General features: G+C 44.6%; 1 protein-coding gene across 2 annotated transcripts in view; it reads right to left on the minus strand.

The window, feature by feature from the left end:
* LIPH (lipase H) overlaps positions 1-14,582 on the minus strand; it is a 48,498-nt gene that overhangs the window by 18,229 nt on the left and 15,687 nt on the right. Inside the window, exons 2-5 of one of the 2 annotated variants that reach the window (XM_003256585.4) lie at positions 12,419-12,786; positions 11,219-11,327; positions 5,165-5,266; positions 1,954-2,043 (exon numbers count right to left, since the gene is read on the minus strand). In XM_003256585.4, coding sequence (XP_003256633.1) covers positions 1,954-2,043; positions 5,165-5,266; positions 11,219-11,327; positions 12,419-12,786 — 669 coding nt within the window. The remainder of the gene's footprint in view (positions 1-1,953; positions 2,044-5,164; positions 5,267-11,218; positions 11,328-12,418; positions 12,787-14,582) is intronic. The other variant, XM_003256586.4, reaches the window with a different exon arrangement.

The following is a 14,582-nucleotide window of genomic DNA, read 5'->3' on the forward strand; positions in this document are numbered from 1 at the left end:
TTCAAAAGGCTAAAGAAGAGACCCAGAACCAGTGAACAAGACCTACAGTTTATTGGAGGAACTTACATACAGGGACAGTCCAGTGACAACAGGCCGGACAGGAGAACTGCAACCACTTGTAAAAAGCATGCAGTTTTTACAGCATCTTCACTTAGCACCCTCACCCTACCCAGCAACCTCCACATGGCAACCCTCATTACTGAAGTGTTGCTGTCAGCTGTGTCTGCAGTAAGGGTCATTCTCAGGGTATGCTGACGTTATTGCTGTCAGGTATAGCTCACACCTGTAATCCTAACACTTTGGGAGGCCAAGGCAGGAGGATCTCAAAGAAGGAAGAGGAAGGAAAGAAGAAAGAAAGGAAGGAAGGAAGGGAGGGAGGGAGGGAGGGAGGGGAAGGAAGGGAATGAAGGAAGGAAGAGAAAAAGGAGACAGAAAAAACAGAAAGAAGGGAGGGAGGGAGAGAGAGAGAGAAAGAAAAGGAAGAAAGAAAGAAAGAAGAAAGAAAGAAAGAAAAAGAAAGAAAGAAAGGAAGGAAAGAAAGAAAGAAAGAAAAGAAAGAGGTCGTCATATTCTGTCAGTCACCTCACTTTTATGTTGCCCTCTAACTCCCCATTTATGTTTTTGTTTTTTCTCATTGTAAAAGTAATATATAATTATTTGAAAAACACAAAATGATAGGAAATAGTGATGCAAAAACACCTAAAAGTCTGATATCAACAGATTGCCAGTAATAATTACTTGGAGCATTTACTTTTAGTCTTTTTATCTATATTTACATCTGTACAAATACAGATTAAAAAAATAAATTGGCATCATATTATATAGTTTTGTCTTTTTCACTTATCACACTAAGAATTTTTATTAATCTCTGAAAATGTGACTTTTAAGAATTACATTTTTTGTGAGCATACCATAATTCATTTAATAATTTTTGTAAGTTGGCCATTTACATTATTTCAAAAGCTCTAATTATTATAAATAATGTTATGTTGAACATCTTTGCACTCTAATTCTTGTCTGCATTTTCCATTATTTCTCTAGGAGCGATTTCCAGGTGTGGAATTTCTAGATCAAAGACATACCTTTTCAAGAGAGAGAAATAATTCATAATAGCTTTCAAACATGTGGCTATAGTTTTAAAAGTAGTATCTTTGAGTTATAATTTATAATTTATATTTATACTACCTGTATCTTCTCAGGAAGTTTGTTTTCTATTAAAAATTACTACATGTAGAATAATGTCAGATTTTAAAGATATGCCTTTTTCTTTTCTTTTTTTTTTTTTTTCTTTTTTGAGACAGGTCTCACTCTGTTGCGTAGGCTAGAGTGCAGTGGCATGATCATGGCTCTCTGCAATCTCTACTTCCCAGGCTCAAGCAATCCTCCCACCTCAGCCTTCGGAGTAGCTGAGCCCACAAGCATGCCACAACACCCAGCTAATTTTGTTTTTATTTTTTATAGAGATGGCATCTCCCCTCTGTTGCCCAGGCTGGTCTTGAACTCCTGGGCTCAAGCAATCTTCCCACCTTGGCCTCCCAAAGTGCTGGGATTACAGGTATGCACCACTGCACCTGGCCAAAATATGCCTTTTTATGTTTTTTATTTTTATTTTTTTGAGATGGAGTATCACTCTTGTTGCCCAGGCTGGAGTGCAGTGGTGCAAACTCAGCTCACTGCAACCTCTGTCTCCCAGGTTCAAGAGATTCTCTTGCCTCAGCCTCCCGAGTAGCTGGGACTACAGGCATGCGTCACCGTGCCTGGATAATTTTTTGTATTTAGTAGAGATGGGGTTTCACTATGTTGGCCAGGCTTGTCTCAAACTCCTGACCTCAGGTGATCCACCCACCTCGGCCTCCCAAAGTGCTGGGATTACAGGCATGAGCCACCATGCACGGCCTCCAAATATGCCTTTTTATACCACTATTTTACAAAATATAAAGTATCTGTGCTTACCTCCCAATATTGTTTTGGGGCAGCCAGGTTGATCCAATCCTCCATTTGGGTAGAAGTCTATGTTTCCTAATGGCTCCTTGTAGCCCAGTGCTAAAAGAGAATACATTCTGCTTTTATCCTGCTTTGAATTTTTCCTATCTCATAGCTCATTTGCCTGCCGGGTATAAGCAGGAATTGTATTATTATTGTTGTTATATCATTATTGTTATACCTATGCAAGTGTTTTGCCCAAAGTCACCCAGCTAGTTAGTTAGAAGGCAATGATTTCCAACTAGGTAACTGTGAAGATGGTAAGGAATTTACTTCCAACATTTTTAACAACCTAAGGGAGTTTAGTCACTTATCCACTGCAAATGATGCATTTCTTCTTTTTTTTTTTTTTTTTTTTGAGATGGAGTCTTGCTCTGTCGCCTAGGCTGGAGTGCAATGACGTGATCTCTGCTCACTGCAACCTCCACCTCCTGGGTTCAAGCAATTTTCCTGCCTCAGCCTCCCGAGTAGCTGGAATTACAGGCATGTGCCACCATGACCAGCTGATTTTTTGTGTTTTTAGTAGAGACGGGGTTTCCCCATGTTGGCCAGGCTGGTCTTGAACTCCTGACCTCGCGATCCACCCACTTCGGCCTCCCAAAGCACTGGTATTACAGGCATGAGCCACTGGGCCTGGCCCCATTTCTTCCTTATATTTTGCTGCAACCCTTTAATTGCCTGGAGCCTCTATTTGCATTTGTATAACTAATAAATAGGAGACAGGAAAAAATGAATTTTTACTTAGTAGATAAAATCTTTAAATATTTGAGATCTAGGATGGTAAAAAGATTGGAACTACTTCTAGAAAATGAGGACCTAGAAATGTATACATAGGTCGGGTGCAGTGGTTCACGCCTATAATCCCAGCACTTTGGGAGGCTGAGGTGGGAGAATCAAGGCCAGCCTGGACAAAATGGCAAAACCCCATCTCTACAAAAAATACAAAAATTAGCCAGGCATTGTGGTGTGTGCCTGTAGTCCCAGCTACTCAAGGGGTTGAGGTGGGAGGATCACTCGAGCTAGGAGGAGGAGGGTGCAGTGAGCCAAAAGCGTGACTGCATTCCAGCCTGGGTGACAGAGACAGACCCTGTCTTAAAAAATAATAATAATAAAAATTTTTAAAAGTATATATAGATTTAATAACTGTTTATGGTCTTTATTAAACCCCCAATCAGCAAAGTGCTTGATTTAATATAAATTAATTTAATGTAGGTGTACATACATATGCACATGTATATACATAACGCATCATAGTAATAATAATAATAGTTATTATATATTGAGAACCCACATGTGTCTCTGGGTGTGGTACTAGGTGTTTCACAATGCAAAGTGGCCACTGGTAAATTCAGATGAAACAACTTAAGTGAAGACATGGGACCAGGCATGGTGGCTCACGCCTGTAATCCTAGCACTTTGGGAGGCCAAGGCGGAAGGATCATTTGAGCTCAGGAGTTTGAGACCAGCATTGGCAGCATAGGGAGACCTCGTCTCTATCAGTGAAAAAAAAGGAAGCTCAGAGGACTTAAGGAACTAACATGACATCACTAGAAAGGGCAAAACCTGGGATCCGAATCTACATCTGCCTGATGGCAAAACTATACCCTTTCCTTCAAAATTCACTTCCCAAAAATAAATTGCTCTATTCTCTTCCACCAAGCATTAAAATGTACTTTGCAAACTTCATAGTAAGAATGCCACTGTTTCACAAAGAGACAATTTCTTTCAAGGCAAATAACTGTGGAACACCACACCACAATGCCGATGAGAGATGGCAAAGGTTTTTTTAAGTGGTTGTATCGTGAAGAGAATGTCCAATTAAATGACCACTCTGCTGTCTCCTCAATCCTCCCCAAGTTCCTACTCCAGCTCTTCTCCCAGACATCTGGATCTAGGTACCCATCCTTGAGTATCACCCAACCCCACATGACACGTGTCCAATCCCAGACACAAAAACAGCACCGTGAAAGACAGAAGTGGGCCAGCTCCAGTGGCTCAAGCCTGTAATCCCAGCACTTTGGGAGGCTGAAGTGGGAGGATTGATTGATCAGCATGGACAACATAGCGAGACCCCCATCTCTACAAAAAGAAGACAAATTTAAAAATTAAAAAAATAAAGATGGCTGAGCACGGTGGCTCACACCTGTAATCCCAGCACTTTGGGAGGCCAAGGCAGGTGGATCACCTGACCTCAGGAGTTTGAGACCAGCCTGGCCAACATAGTGAAACCCTGTCTCTAGAAAAAATACAAAAATTAGCTGGGAATGGTGGCGAGTGCCTGTAATCCCAGCTACTTGGGAGGCTGGGGCAGGAGAATTGCTTGAACCTAGGAGGCAGAGGTTGCAGTGAGCCAAGATCATGCCACTGCACTCCAGCCTGGGTGGCAAGAGTGAAACTCCGTCTCAAAATAAAATAAAATAAAATAAAAATAAAGACAGCAATGTCCAAGAAGATCCACAGAGAGCCAGAGAGCTGTAGGTGCATCAGAGTGACTCTGCGTGGAGAGATTTAACACCTGCAGCTCAAGAAAATAAAAAGAACCAACACCACCAAGAAATCATGTATGCAAATCCAGTCGCACACAGGAAAACACTTATCTTCATGTTGAGAAAATTAGCCTGTCCTTCATTGAGCATGATGATTCCTTTAAAAATATGCTGGGCGCAGTGGCTCACGCCTGTAATCCCAGCACTTTGGGAGGCTGAGGCCGGCGGATCACAAAGTCAAGAGATCAAGACCATCCTGGCTAACATGGTGAAACCCCGTCTCTACTAAAAATACAAAAAATTAGCCAGGCGTGGTGGCATGTGCCTGTAGTCCCAGCTACTCGGGAGGCTGAGGAGGGAGGATGGCGGGAACCTGGGAGGCAGAGCTTGCAGTGAATCGAGATCGCGCCACTGCACTCCAGCCTGGGTGACAGAGCGAGACTCTGTCTCAAAAAAAATTAAAAAAATAAAAATATGAAGAGACCGTGAGATAATCATCCACACTCTAGCACAAGGTCCTGGGTGCCTACATTAAACCAGCTTCCCTTCAATATTTCGGTGGATTTGGAACCCTGCCCGGAAAAAAAGTAGGAATCTAGAGGAACCTGATCTGCTCCTACGTGATGATCTCTCCCCAGGGGAGACTCTTTAGGAGCCTGGAGGTAGCCACTGGCCCACAAGGAAAGGAGCGTTACCATCAGTGTCAGAATGGATGACATCAACAAACTGCGCATCACTGGGATCTAATCTGTCTTGGTGAGGTTTCCCGTTGAATAAAGGGCCCGCAGGGTCGAGGCCTGGAAGGAAAACAGAGTCACTTGGCAGCCCCACACCATGAGTCACCTGCAGCCGGCCTTTGATCCTTCTGGATGAGGGCGGCTCCCAGGCTGCAGGGCACCCTCAGGTGGGCGAATGCTCACACTCCCGTGCCGCTTGGCCAGGACTCCTTTCCATGGCTCTGCAGCTTGTTCCCACAGTGGAGACCGTTACCCTGGCTGTGCCCCTGAGAATGGCATCCAGACTCCATCAGGGGCATGTCTCATGCGGAGCTCAACAGTAGGGAATGCACACATGTATGAGGTTCAAGGGCTGGAGATAAACGGGCGTTCCCCAGGAAAAAAGCACCAAAGGGCGCATTAAAGAGAAAAGAGCAGGCCGGGCGCAGTGGCTCACACCTGTAATCCCAGCACTTTGGGAGGCCGAGGCAGGTGGATCATGAGGTCAAGAGGTCAAGACCATCCTGGCCAACATGGTGAAATCCCGTCTCTACTAAAAATACAAAAAAATTAGCTGGGCATGGTGGTGTGTGCCTGAAGTCCTAGCTACTCGGGAGGCTGAGGCAAGAGGATCACTTGAACCCAGGAGGTGGAGGTTACAGTGAGCCAAGATCACTCCAGCCTGGCGACAGAGCAAGGCTCTGTCTCGAAAGAAAGAAAGAGAGAAAGAGAGAAAGAAAGAAAAAGAAAGAAAGAAAGAAAGAAACAGAGAGAGAGAAAGAAGAAAGAAAGAAAGGAAGAAGGAAAGAAAGAAAGAAGGAAAGAAAGAAAGATGCTATATTCATCTTTATCCCACTTTAGATGACCCAGAAACCTCACTCAGCCCTTCCTTTTTGTTGTTAATAAATAAAGAACTTCCACTCTTATTCATATATGCTAGCCCATTTGATCCACATTACAAACCTGTGAGGGAGGCAGGGTAGCTATTATTATTTTCCGGATGAATGAACTGTGATTCAGGAAGATCAAGAGCCTTGATCAGAACACAGCCTCTTAATGCAACCACTTCTATCTGTTGAGCTCTTGGTTTCACTGCCCTGAGTTTAGCAAGCTCGGCGGAGAGGGCGAAACTCACTGGGCAGGCCAGGTATCAGGCTAGGTATTGAAGAAGGAAACCAAGTGGGTGTCAATCCCTGCAGAATTAACCCGCTCTATAAATGCCTAAACCGGTTTCTCACCCTTGGTCAATGTTATTTGGGTGTTCCTCACCATCACTACGAAGCAGCTGGAAAAACAGGAGAGAAGCTCCTATGATGTTGTAACAACAAAATAAAGATTAAACAACAACAAGAAAAAGCTGGGTGTGATGGCGCACGCCTGTAATCCCAGCACTTTGGGAGGCCAAGGTGGGCGGATCATGAGGCCAGGAGATCGAGACCATCCTGGCTAACATGGTGAAACCCCGTCTCTATTAAAAATACAAAAAAAAAAAAAAAAAAAATTAGCTGGGCGTGGTGGCACGCGCCTGTAGTTCCAGCTACTCGGGAGGCTGAGGCAGGAGAATCGTTTGAACCGGGGAGGCAGAGGTTGCAGTGAGCCGAGATCGTGCCACTGCACTCCAGCCTGGGTGACAGAGCGAGACTCCATCTCAAAAAAAAAGAAAAAAAAAAAAGAAAAGAAAAAGAAAAAGAAAGAAAAAAGGAAAAAACAAATCAGCAGCTCCAAAAGGTCTGGTTTACCAGATCCCTACCTGGAGTGAAGAAGGTTTCAAGGGAAGTCTCCCTTGAAGTTTTTGTCTATGAATGTCATTTTATATCTCCTATCCCCTGGTGTTACATATAAAATGCAAGAGTATCTTTGCCTTTATTTCCTAAGTTCTAGCCTTTTTCTTTTTTTTCTTTTTTTTTTTTTGGTGGGGGTAGGGGAGGAGAGCCGGTTGTGGGGGCACTTGCTATGTTGCCCAGGCTGGTCTCAAACTCCTAGACTCAAGCAGTCCTCCTGCCTCAGCTTCCCAAAAGGCTGGGATTACAGGTGAGAGCCACCACACCCAGCCTACCTGGTTCTAGCTTTAATCCCTCCATTTCAGCTGGTTGCAGTGGCTTACATCTATAATCCTAGAGTTTGGGAGGCCAAGGCAGGAGGATTGCTTGAGACCAGGAGTTCCAGACCAGCCTGGGCAACATGTGGAGACCCTGTCTCTACAAAAAAATTAAAAATTTGTTGGCTGTGGTGGCTCATGCTTGTAATCTTAGCTACTCTGGAGACTGAGACAGAAGGATCACTTGAGCCTAGAAGTTCCAGGTTGCAGTGAGCCATGATTGTGCCATTGCCCTCTAGCCCAGGTGACAGACCAAGCAAGAGAAAGGAAGGAAGGAAGGAAGGAAGGAAGGAAGGAAGGAAGGAAGGAAGGAAGGAAGGTAGGTAGGTAATAAGCAGTGCCTGGCGTGGTGGCACGCGCCTGTAGTCCCTGTAGTCCTAGCTACTTGAGGTGGTGGGGAGATGGAGAGAAAGCTGAGCTGTGAGGATGGCTTGAGGCCGGGAGTTTGAGGCTGCAGTGTGCTGTGATTGCACCACTGCACTCCAGCCTGGGTGGCAAAGTAAGACCCTGTCTCAAAAGTAAATAAATAAATAGGCTGGGGACAGTGGCTCATGCCTGTAATCCCAGAACTTTGGGAGGCTGAGGTGGGTGGATCACCTGAGGTCAGGAGTTTGAGACCAGCCTGGCCAACATGATGAAACCCCATCTCTACTAAAAATACAAAATTAGCCAGGGGTGGTGGCAGGCACCTGTAGTCCCAGCTACTCGGGAGGCTGAGGCATGAGAATCTCTTGAACCTAGGAGGCGGAGGTTGCAGTGAGCCGAGATTGTGCCACTGTACTCCAGCCTGGGTGACAGAGTGAGACTCGGTCTCTAATAATAATAATAATAATAATAATAATGAATTAATTTAAAAAATGCAAAAATTAGCAGGTGTGGTGGCAGGTGCCTGTAATCGCAGCTACTTGGGAGGCTGAGGCACGATAATTGCTTGAATCCGGGAGGCAGAGGTTGCAGTGAGCCAAGATCGTGACACTGTAATACAGCCTGGGTGACAGAGTGAGACTCTGTCTCAAAACAATAAAAATAAATAAATAAAATTAACAGTTAGAGCCTCAGTTTATAGCAACCTCTAGATTCATGATGAATAAAACATCTGAACCAGGGCAATTTTCAGAGTGATAAGGATGCTATTAATAAGCCTGGGAGTTTGAGGCTGCAGTGAGTTGTGATTGCACCACTGCACTCCAGCCTGTGTAACAAAGTAAGACTCTGTCTCAAAAATAAATAAATAAATAAATAAAATTAACGGTGAGAGCCTCAGTTTATAGCAACCTCCAGATTCACGATGAATAAAACATCTGAACCAGGATAGTTTTCAGAGTGATAAGGGTGCTATTAATAATTATACTAAGACAAATGTACAAACTGGGACTGTCACAGGCAGGCTTGGACTTGGGATTTCCTTAGTGATAAGCCATAGCAAATGATTAGCTTCCAATGTCAGAAAAAAACTGTAGTAAAAGCTGCGTACTATGTGTGAGCAGATAGGTACGGAGCCCCAAACCTAGAGAGCTAACCAGCTGTGTGCCCTTAGGCAGGTTACTTTACTTTTCTGAATCTCAGTTCCTTTAAGTTATAAAATGGAGGTAGAATTAATAGCTACTTCAGAAGACTCATAAGGTCAGGTGCGGTGGCTCATGTCTGTAATCCCAGCACTTTGGGAGGCCGAAGCAGGCAGATCGCTTGAACACAGGAGTTCAAGACCAGCCTGGGCAACATGGCGAAACTCCGTTTCTAGAAAAAATTCAAAAATTAGCCAGGCATGGTGGTGCACGCCGGTAGTCCCAGCTGCTTGAGAGGCTGAGATGGGAGCCTCAGAGGTGATCACCTGAGCCCGGGGAGCTTCAGGCTGCAGTGAGCCATGATCATGCCACTACACTCTAGCCTGGGCGACAGAGTAAGACTCTGTCTCAAAAAAAAAAAAAAAGGAGAGAATACTTATAAAAGGACTCCTAAGGCCAGATGATGGCTCACACCTGTAATCCCAGCACTATGGGAGGCCAACGCAGGAGGATTGCTTGAGCCCAGGAGTTCAAGGCCAACCTGGGCAACATCATGAGATCTCATCACTAAATTTAAAAAATTAAAATAAATAAATGGGTCCTGAATCCAAATCCAGAACATTCTGAGATTATTGTGGAATACAAACAATGTAAAAAGTGACCTTTTCCTTTTTTGTTGTTTTGTTTTGTTTTTTGTTTACTGTTTTTTTGAGACAGGATCTCACTCTGTCACCCAGGCTTGAGTGCAGTGGTACGATCATAGCTCACTGCATCCTCAAGCTCCTAGACTCAAGCGATTCTTCTGCGTTGGCCTCCCAAAGTGCTGGAATTACAGGCATGAGCTACTGCAACCAGCCAAAGAGCTTTTTCTTATTGCTCTAAGATCACCAGAAAAATGTTCAGATAAGAATCCTTGGCTTTTATTGCAGCCTTAACTGGTTTGAGAATTTGATGAAAATTCTAGACCCCTCCCCAGGACACACACCCAACATTTTGCATGCAACTTCACGGCCTCTTACTCCCATACCCAAGATCAACATAAACTCTTGAAGTAAGTGCTGTCCAACAGAAATACAACATGAGGCCGGGCACAGCAGCTCATACCTGTAATCCCAGTGCTTTGGGAGGCTGAAGTGAGAGGATTGCTTGAGCCCAGGAGTTCAAGACCAGCCTGGGCAACATAGTAAGACTCTATCTCTACAAAAAAATTAAGAATTAAGCAGGTGTGGTGGCACACACCTGTAGTCCCAGCTACTTGAGAGGCTGAGTGGAGGACTGCTTGTGCCTGGGGGGTTGAGGCTGCAGTGAGCTGCGTGCCAGCCTGGGCAACAAAGCGAGACCCTGTCAAAAAAAAAAAAAAAAAAAGGCTATGTGCAGTGGCTCATGCCTGTAATCCCAGCACTTTGGGAGGCCGAGATGGGTGGATCACCTGAGGTCAGGAGTTCAAGACCAGCCTGGCCAACATGGCGAAACCCTGTGTCTACTAAAAATACAAAAATTAGCCAGGAGTGGTGGCACATGCCTGTAATCCCAGCTTCTCAGGAGGCTGAGGCAGGAAAATCGCTTGAACCCGGGAGGTGGAGGTTGCAGTGAGCCAAGATTGCACCACTGCACTCCAGCCTGGGTGACAGAGTGAGACTCTTTCTCAAAAATAAATAAGAAAATAAAATAAAATAAAATTTAAATTAAAAATAAAATCAAAAACTTGCGGCCCTAAAAGTTTACCTCCTAAATGTAGTTTTAATCATTTACCTCTCCCCTTTTTCCATCCACTTCTACCTTTTCAGTTTCCATAGATTTAAAATAGCCCTCTAGGTATGAGGATGGATTCTGGTAAAGGAGAAATGGGAGAGGCTTTGAGACTCTGAAAGAGAGAGCGCTGTGGAAAGCTACTAAGCCCTAGGCAAGAGATTCCAGCAAGGGAGTCTTTGTTTGGGATCTGACCTGCTGCATTTCTGAAGGTTTTCATTCAGTGTTGGCCTGAAAGCTGATATTTAGAGAATAAGCCCCAGCCATCAAAATTCCCATCTCATTTTCTTATGAGACTCCAGCTGTGCCTGGGCACTAAAGCATATTAGGTTTATAGTTCAGGGTCTCCTGGATTAAATAACAGGAAGAGGACTAACTGCTTGGGGCACACAAACCCCTGAATGGGACATAGCTGTTTTTCTAGCCATAAGAGAAATAAAGTCATGACCCATTTTTTCTGTAGTATATACAATTTACAAAATGCTTTACTTATGTTTTATTACATAATAGCCTGAGGTCAATATTATTTTGATCTTCCTTTTGCACGCAAGGACCCATGCTCAGAGAGGTTAGGTAATTGGAGCTGGCTTTGAACCCAAGGAGTTGGATTGGCCTACATAATGCTCCCCCAGTGAACACCCTGCCCAGGCCACCACCCCATGCCCATTCACAGGCGCTTACCTGTAATTCTCCCCAGCCATCCATCGTACATCTCTCCAACAAACCCAGATATGTGGGCTCCTAGACTTACTCCGATCATGTAAATGTCATCAAGAGAAGCTCCTTCTGCCTGGAATTTCAAGAGGTCCATCATTGTAAATTGTAAGGGGCCAAGGAACTAACATTTGTAGAAATTTCCTGGCTGTTGACTTTGGAGAAGTAATTCTAAGCACCTTACATCTATTATCTCATTTAAAGGTCACAACACCCACGCAAACTAAATACTATTCTTTTGATTATGCAGATGCGGAAACTGAGGCCCCAAGTTGAAGTCATCTGCCCCAGACCAGGCAGCTGGGGAGACAGCAGAGCAGGATTCAAAATAGTCTGTCCACTGGGCACAGTGGCCCACGCCTGTAATCCCAGCCCTGTGGGAGGCCGAGGTGGGCAGATCACCTGAGGTCGGGAGTTCGAGGCCAGCCTGACCAACATGGAGAAACCCCGTCTTTACTAAAAATACAAAATTAGCCGGGTGCAGTGGCTCATGCCTGTAATCCCAGCACTTTGGAAGGCCGAGGCAGGTGGATCACGAGGTCAGGAGATCAAGACCAGCCTGGCCAACATGGTGAAACCCCGTCTCTACTAAAAATACAAAAATTAGCTGGGCATGGTGGCGTGTACCTGTAGTCCCAGTTGCTCGGGAGGCTGAGGCAAGAGAATCACTTGAACCCGGTAGGCAGAGGTTGCGGTGAGCTGAAATCACAACACTGTACTCCAGCCTGGTGACAGAGCGAGATTCCTTCTCAAAAAAAAAAAAAGAAAAAGAAGTTGAGGAAGCTCTAGGCATTTAAACCAAGAACTCCTAGACAGAACCTCTCCTACCTGTAAGACACCTTTATTGTGAGCTAGAAAAAAATGCCCCTTCCTCAAGACACTTTGTCATCATCTGGTGGAAATTTATCATAATAAATACATAAATCTATAATGTCACAATGACAAGGGTGCTCCCTTAGATGGGTACCCTGTGCAGTGCACAGCCTAACAAACATGCCTATGGACGTTTTGCACAGCCCCTCATCCCACCTTCCCTGGGGTTTATTCACATTTGCAAAATGTTGCAATATAGGCCTCCTGCTCACGGTAGCTGTCTCTTGGCTTTAAGCCCTCAGATAATGGGCCAGTTTCAACTTAGCTCTGAATCACCTAAGAGAATTCTCTTACCAACATCTGGTCAATAAATTCCTTCAAGACCATGGCTACTTTTCTGGTCTTACTAGAGGCATGGGTGTATATTAAAGTTGTAGCTCCTCGATTCCAATCAACAACAACTACATTCATGTCTTCAACAGAGAGCAAACCCTTTACTAAGTCGTCCAGCCAAACAGGAGGGGAGCCTGTTGGCCTGAATCCATGGACAACGAAGGTGGTTTTCTTGGTCACATTCAAGTTCCCAAAAGCTGAGGAGTTGATGGTTTGTGCGCAGGTCAGGTTTCTCCTTGTGTAGAGCAACAACCTCACATTTAGTCCCGTACCAACCACTGCACTGTGAAAGCTCAGCCTGGTGAATGAAGGACATGTTTCTTCTGTGTCTGAAAATAAAAATTAGATGGCATCACGACAGGTCTTTCCTTAGTTGGGCATCAAGCAAGAGTGCTGTTCTATATTTGTAGGAGTTCTTCTTATGTTCTTGTTAGGACCTGACTAAGGGCTGGATCCAGTTGAATGAAGTTGCAAAATCATATATACATATTTTGAGACAGAGTCTCACTGTCACCCAGGCTGGAGTGCAGTGGCGCAATATCAGCTCACTATAACTTCTACCTCCCAGGCTCAAGCAATTCTCCCACCTCAGCCTCCTTGAGTAGCTGGGACTACAGGCACATGCCATCATGCCCGGCTAGTTTATATATTTTTTGATAGAGACGGGGTTTCACCATGTTGGCCAGGCTGATCTCAAACTCTTTTGACCTCAAGTGATCCACTCACCTCGGCCTCCCAAAGTAGTAGGATTACAGGCCTGAGCCCACTGCACCTGGCTGCAAAATCATATTTGTTTTTTTGTTTTTGTTTTTGTTTTGGAGACACAGTCTCACTCTGTCACCCAGGCTGGAGTGCAGCGGTGCAATCTCAGCTCACTGCAACCTCTGCCTCCCGGGTTCAAGTGATTCTCATGCCTCAGCCTCCCAAGTAGCTGGGATTACAGGCGCCCACCGCAACACCGGGCTAATTTTTGTATTTTTAGAAGAGATGAGGTTTCACCATGTTGGCCAGGTTGGTCTCGAACTCCTGACCTCAGGTGATCTGCCCACCTCGGCCTCCCAAGGTGCTGGGATTACAGGCATGAGCCACCGTGCCGGGCCAACAAAATCATATTTGATCCAGAGCTTGTAAGTAGTGACCTCTTGCTTCACCAGAAAACCATTCTTCCAAATCCTATCCTCCTTCAAGATTTAACCCAAAAGCCACCTTAACGAAGCCTTCTCTGACCCTCCCAGCTATAAGTACTATCCTTCGCCCAGGAACTCCCAAAACTCCCTTTATGCACCTTGTGGATGACACAATGAAAACCCACTTTCAGGCACGCATTATAGGTATCTATGTACATATGTGTCTATCCTGCTAGAACACAATCTCTTTGAAATGGCAGCTCATTACTTGTATTTCCCTCACAGTGCCCAGCACATGGTAGAGGACTCAATAACATGTGGAACAGCAAGCCATCCCCAGCTCCAAGTGGGAGATGATGAGTATCTTCTGTAAGATACTCAGAAGAGGCAAGGCACTACCGATGGCCATTCTTGGTGGACAAGAGCAGAAAGGGAAGGCTGTTAACATGCAATGGGCCAACAGAAGACAAGAATGCCCTGGGAAACATCTGTCTGACTTCCTCCAGTAGGAATTCAGGAAGCATTTGCTCTGGGTCTCTGCTCTCAATGAATCTTCATTTGCACACACAGGAATTATTCTCCTTCATTCTAAGCCTCAGAGTAGCCTTCGTCTTGGGGTCCCAGCCCATCTTTAATAACCTGAGTCTGTTCATTTATGCATTTATTGAAACTTTTCACAAAGGCTCTGGTACTCAGGAGTGAGTGAAGTTTCATAATAGAATCAGCACAAAACCAACACCCCCAAATAAATAAATATGTAAATAAATAAATAAATAGAAATTAAATGAACTTAAAGGAAACTTACACGTGGCTAGATGTTACTTGTTGGTTACACTTAAATTGATGGTTTTTATCGTTACTTAACAATTAGTGAAATTTGTTCCCAGAAAACACCATCTGTAGGATTTCTGCTTTCATGAAGTTAAAGAGACTTATTTGGGACTAAAATCTTGCCATTTTATTTATTTATTTGATATGGAGTCTTGCTCTGTTGCCCA

The sequence above is a fragment of the Nomascus leucogenys genome, chromosome 11 (assembly GCF_006542625.1).
Source record: "Nomascus leucogenys isolate Asia chromosome 11, Asia_NLE_v1, whole genome shotgun sequence".
In the NCBI taxonomy this organism is placed as follows: Eukaryota; Metazoa; Chordata; class Mammalia; order Primates; family Hylobatidae; genus Nomascus; species Nomascus leucogenys.